At 47.5% G+C, this 3,599-nt stretch overlaps 1 protein-coding gene across 1 annotated transcript; it reads left to right on the top strand.

Moving 5' to 3' along the window:
* Positions 1–2,944: 2,944 nt before the first annotated feature.
* On the top strand, positions 2,945–3,599 carry LOC136754050 (tripartite motif-containing protein 16-like). The gene has a single exon (XM_066710398.1). The coding sequence runs from the start codon at positions 3,009–3,011 to the stop codon at positions 3,597–3,599; it is 591 nt and encodes a 196-aa protein (XP_066566495.1). The 5' UTR covers positions 2,945–3,008.

Genomic DNA, 3,599 nt, shown 5'->3' with positions numbered 1-3,599 from the left:
CCTCTGTCTTCCGGGATCCCGACTGAGTTAACTGCAGCGTCTGCGGGTGCTGTTCCTTTTGCAGCTGCTCCGGTTGCTCCGGCTGCTCTCCTGATTCAGGGCCTGGTATAATCTTCCCCTCTGATTCAGTGCAGGGGAAAACAGGTGATGCCTTCACCTGGATTGTAGGCACCTCCTGTTCTGGTGTGGCCTCTGAGGAGACAGATGGCAACTCCCTCCTGAAGTCATCTTCTCCTGGTAGCTCCTCAGTGCTCAGGGGCAGACTCTCTTCTGCCAGACACGGTGGCGGATACTCTTCCACCAGGTATGGTGGCGGACACTCATTCTTGGAGGGGGATAAGGAAGGCGGCACCTCTTCAGGATACTCGGGCTCCTCCCTCCGGGGTGCTGGACACTCGGGTTCCTCCCAGTCTGGCATCACTCCAAACTGCTGGAGCTGTGGGTGGATGAAGCAAGTGATTCACTTAATTTCTTCTTCTGAAACCGAAAAACACAAACACAATTGAAACCCTGCATGCTGAACTTTGTCTTTGTGTGTCTCAGTCTGTGTGAGCCTCTCTCTGTGTGCCTTAGTCTTCGTGAGACTCTGTGTGTCTCATCAGTCTGTGTGAGTACATTTTTTGTCTCCCAGTCTGTGAGGCTCTCTCAGTCTTTCTCACGCTGTGTCTCCGTTTGTCTCTCAGTTTGCCTCTTTCTCTGTGTCTGAGCAGTCTCTGCATTGAAATCTCATTGGCCCAGGACCAGTTCAACTGGATTTGGAATCCACAGCTGTTTGGAAACACTTACATTCCCAGTGATGATTGCCTGTTGACACAGTTACTGTAAGAACTTTAACAGCAACTACTGGGACCAGAGTGACCTCACTGCGGACAACTTCCACTGAAGAGACACAGCTGATCGACCCCACTCAGAGACTGGACTCCCTGCTGTGTCCCAATCACCACAAACTGCTGGAGCTTTTCTGCCATGAAGAAAAGAAGTGCATCTGTGTTTTGTGTTTAGACAGTGGACACCGAGGACACAATGCTGTCTCCGCTGCAGCAGCAAGGACTGAGAAGAAGGTGGCATCACTGAATCACTGTGGCACAGGGGCTACAGACACCGTAACACTGCACTATGGTGGGGGGAGCGGGCGGGGAATCAATTCACTAGACTGCAGCTCTGTACATAGAATTACTCTTATTAACCACTTCAATTCAGGATTTTCAGTCAATCAGTTGTGTTGGTAGTGAGAGCTGTGGGCCTGCTCCATCATGTAGCTAAACATTTTGAGGGGCCAGAGTCAGATCAATAAACACTATTCCATAAATTGGGTATTAAATGCCTTTCCATACATCTAGGGTCCTATATTTATAAATGTTTTTAAAGTTATCCAAACTGTAGTAAAAAATAACGTACTAGTTTTATATATTTTTTATATTTTATAAATACAGCTTAAAACTGATTACAATAAAAGTATTAAGCCTAACTCAGACATTGTACATTTATCACAACTCTGCCCCTCCACTACTGACTTCCATCTCATGCTTACTGAACTTTACAAAATACTGTCGACTGGGCTAAAGGAGCAGTGAAGTTCCTGTGGTTAAGTTACACCACCTTCATCCAATTAACCTTAAAGGGAACTCGTGATGACATAAAACATTTCTGTCTGGCTGCTGTGACTGTATTTAATCAATATCTAATAACACCAGATTCCAAAACACTGGCCCACTCTGGGTTACTGTCCACTGTGTCCAGTCCTCTGAAACACCCTGCATTAGCCTGTAGTGCTGAGATCCACACTGCAGAGTCCTATTAGAAATCATACTGTCTCAAGTGCAACTGGGGAAGGCTGGACTTTATTAATGCACTGGGGTATATATAATAAATGATCTCCCAAAATACATCACAGCTTCTATTAACTCTTTACAATTCAACTAAGATGACATGTTAGAACATGTGCTGACACTGACACTGATGACACTGACACAGCAGTGCACACTGCAGCCCCCCACCAAAACACAAACTCACTGACACACCAGCACACACTTACTGACACAGCAGCACACACTGCACATGTTCAGGAGGGGACAGGAGACTCTCTAATAAACCATGTGTCTCTCAGAGCTCTACACACACTGCTGTCTCTCTGTAATAACCCCTGTGTCTCTCAGAGCTCTGTACAGGCAGCAGTGAAGGAGAGCGACAGGATCTTTACTGAGATGATCTGCTCCATGGAGAGACGTTGCTCTGAGGTGAAGACGCTGATAGAAGGCTGCAGGGAGAATTGGGGATTGGCACTAATGACGAGACTAGAGCAGGAGATCGATGAGCTGTGGAAGAGAGAGACTGAGCTGGACCAGCACTCCTTCACAGAGGACCATGTCCATTTCCTGCAGGTACAGTCTCTGCAGTGGGACAGACTCACAGAGTCTCTCACTGGAGCTGCTCCTGGGCTACACCCTAGGATGGAGTGCTGGAGAGCCACTGGTTCACTGGACACAACTCTCTCTGCTGTAGAATAACCAGTTTCTCTCTCAGTGTCTGTTTATCTCTTCTGTAGAGTCCCCAGTCTCTCTGTGTCCCTCCTGGAGACATTATTCCAGAGTCACTGTCTGTCCACAATCATCTCATAGTAATGTGTGGAAAGCGATCTCGGACATGAAAGATCGACTTGATGCTGTCTGCCAGGAGGAGTTGGTGACAATCTCACAGACTGGTGGGTGGAGAGACACTGTGCATCTCCAGTGTGAGGAGACTGGCGTTAGTTTTAGAGTGCCTGAGTGCTGTCTGAGTGCTGCATTGAAACAGGAGGCTCAATTGTGTCTCTGTGTGAGTCCCTGGAATACATACAGACATATACACACACACATACACACACCAGAGACACAGACTGAAATAAACACACACCCAATGAGACACACACACAGCTGTAATATTTTTGATGTACACCCTGACAGTCAGACTTAATGGACTGATTCACAGAAAGTGTATCTTAAGGAGATAGAGAGAGAAAAAAATATATAATGAAAAACAGACAGACAGATACAGTGTTGCCCATCTCTCCTTTAACCCCCCCCTCCCTCTCTCAGCCCACCCTGGACCCCAACACTGCACACAGAGAGCTCTATCTGTCTGCGGGGAACAGGAAGGTGACAAGGAGTGCAGTTTGGCAGCCCTACTCTGATCACCAAGAGAGATTTGACCACTGGGATCAGATTCTGTGCAGAGAGGCTCTGTCTGGGCCATGCTGTTACTGGGAGGCCGAGTGGAGTGGGGAGTGGGTTGATGTAGCAGTTGCATATAGAGGAATCAGCAGGAAAGGAGAAGATGACTCTCTTTTTGGACGCAATGACAAGTCCTGGAGTTTGGAGTGCCCTATAAGAAAAAACAATACAGAGAGTAATGAACTAACCGTGTGGCACAATAACAAGAGCACTAGACTAGCAACCTGCCTCCTTTCTACAGTAGGAGTGTATCTGGACTGTGGAACACTGTCCTTCTTCAGTGTCCCGGACATCATGACCCTCCTGCTTAGAGTCAAGGCCTCCTTCACTGAGACACTCTATGCTGGGTTTAGGGTTGATAACAGTGTGACCCTGTGCCAGCTGGAATAA

Source organism: Amia ocellicauda, chromosome 7 (assembly GCF_036373705.1).
Source record: "Amia ocellicauda isolate fAmiCal2 chromosome 7, fAmiCal2.hap1, whole genome shotgun sequence".
NCBI lineage: Eukaryota > Metazoa > Chordata > Actinopteri > Amiiformes > Amiidae > Amia > Amia ocellicauda.
Note: the sequence above shows the minus strand (reverse complement) of the source record. Positions and strands in the feature narration are given on the sequence as shown.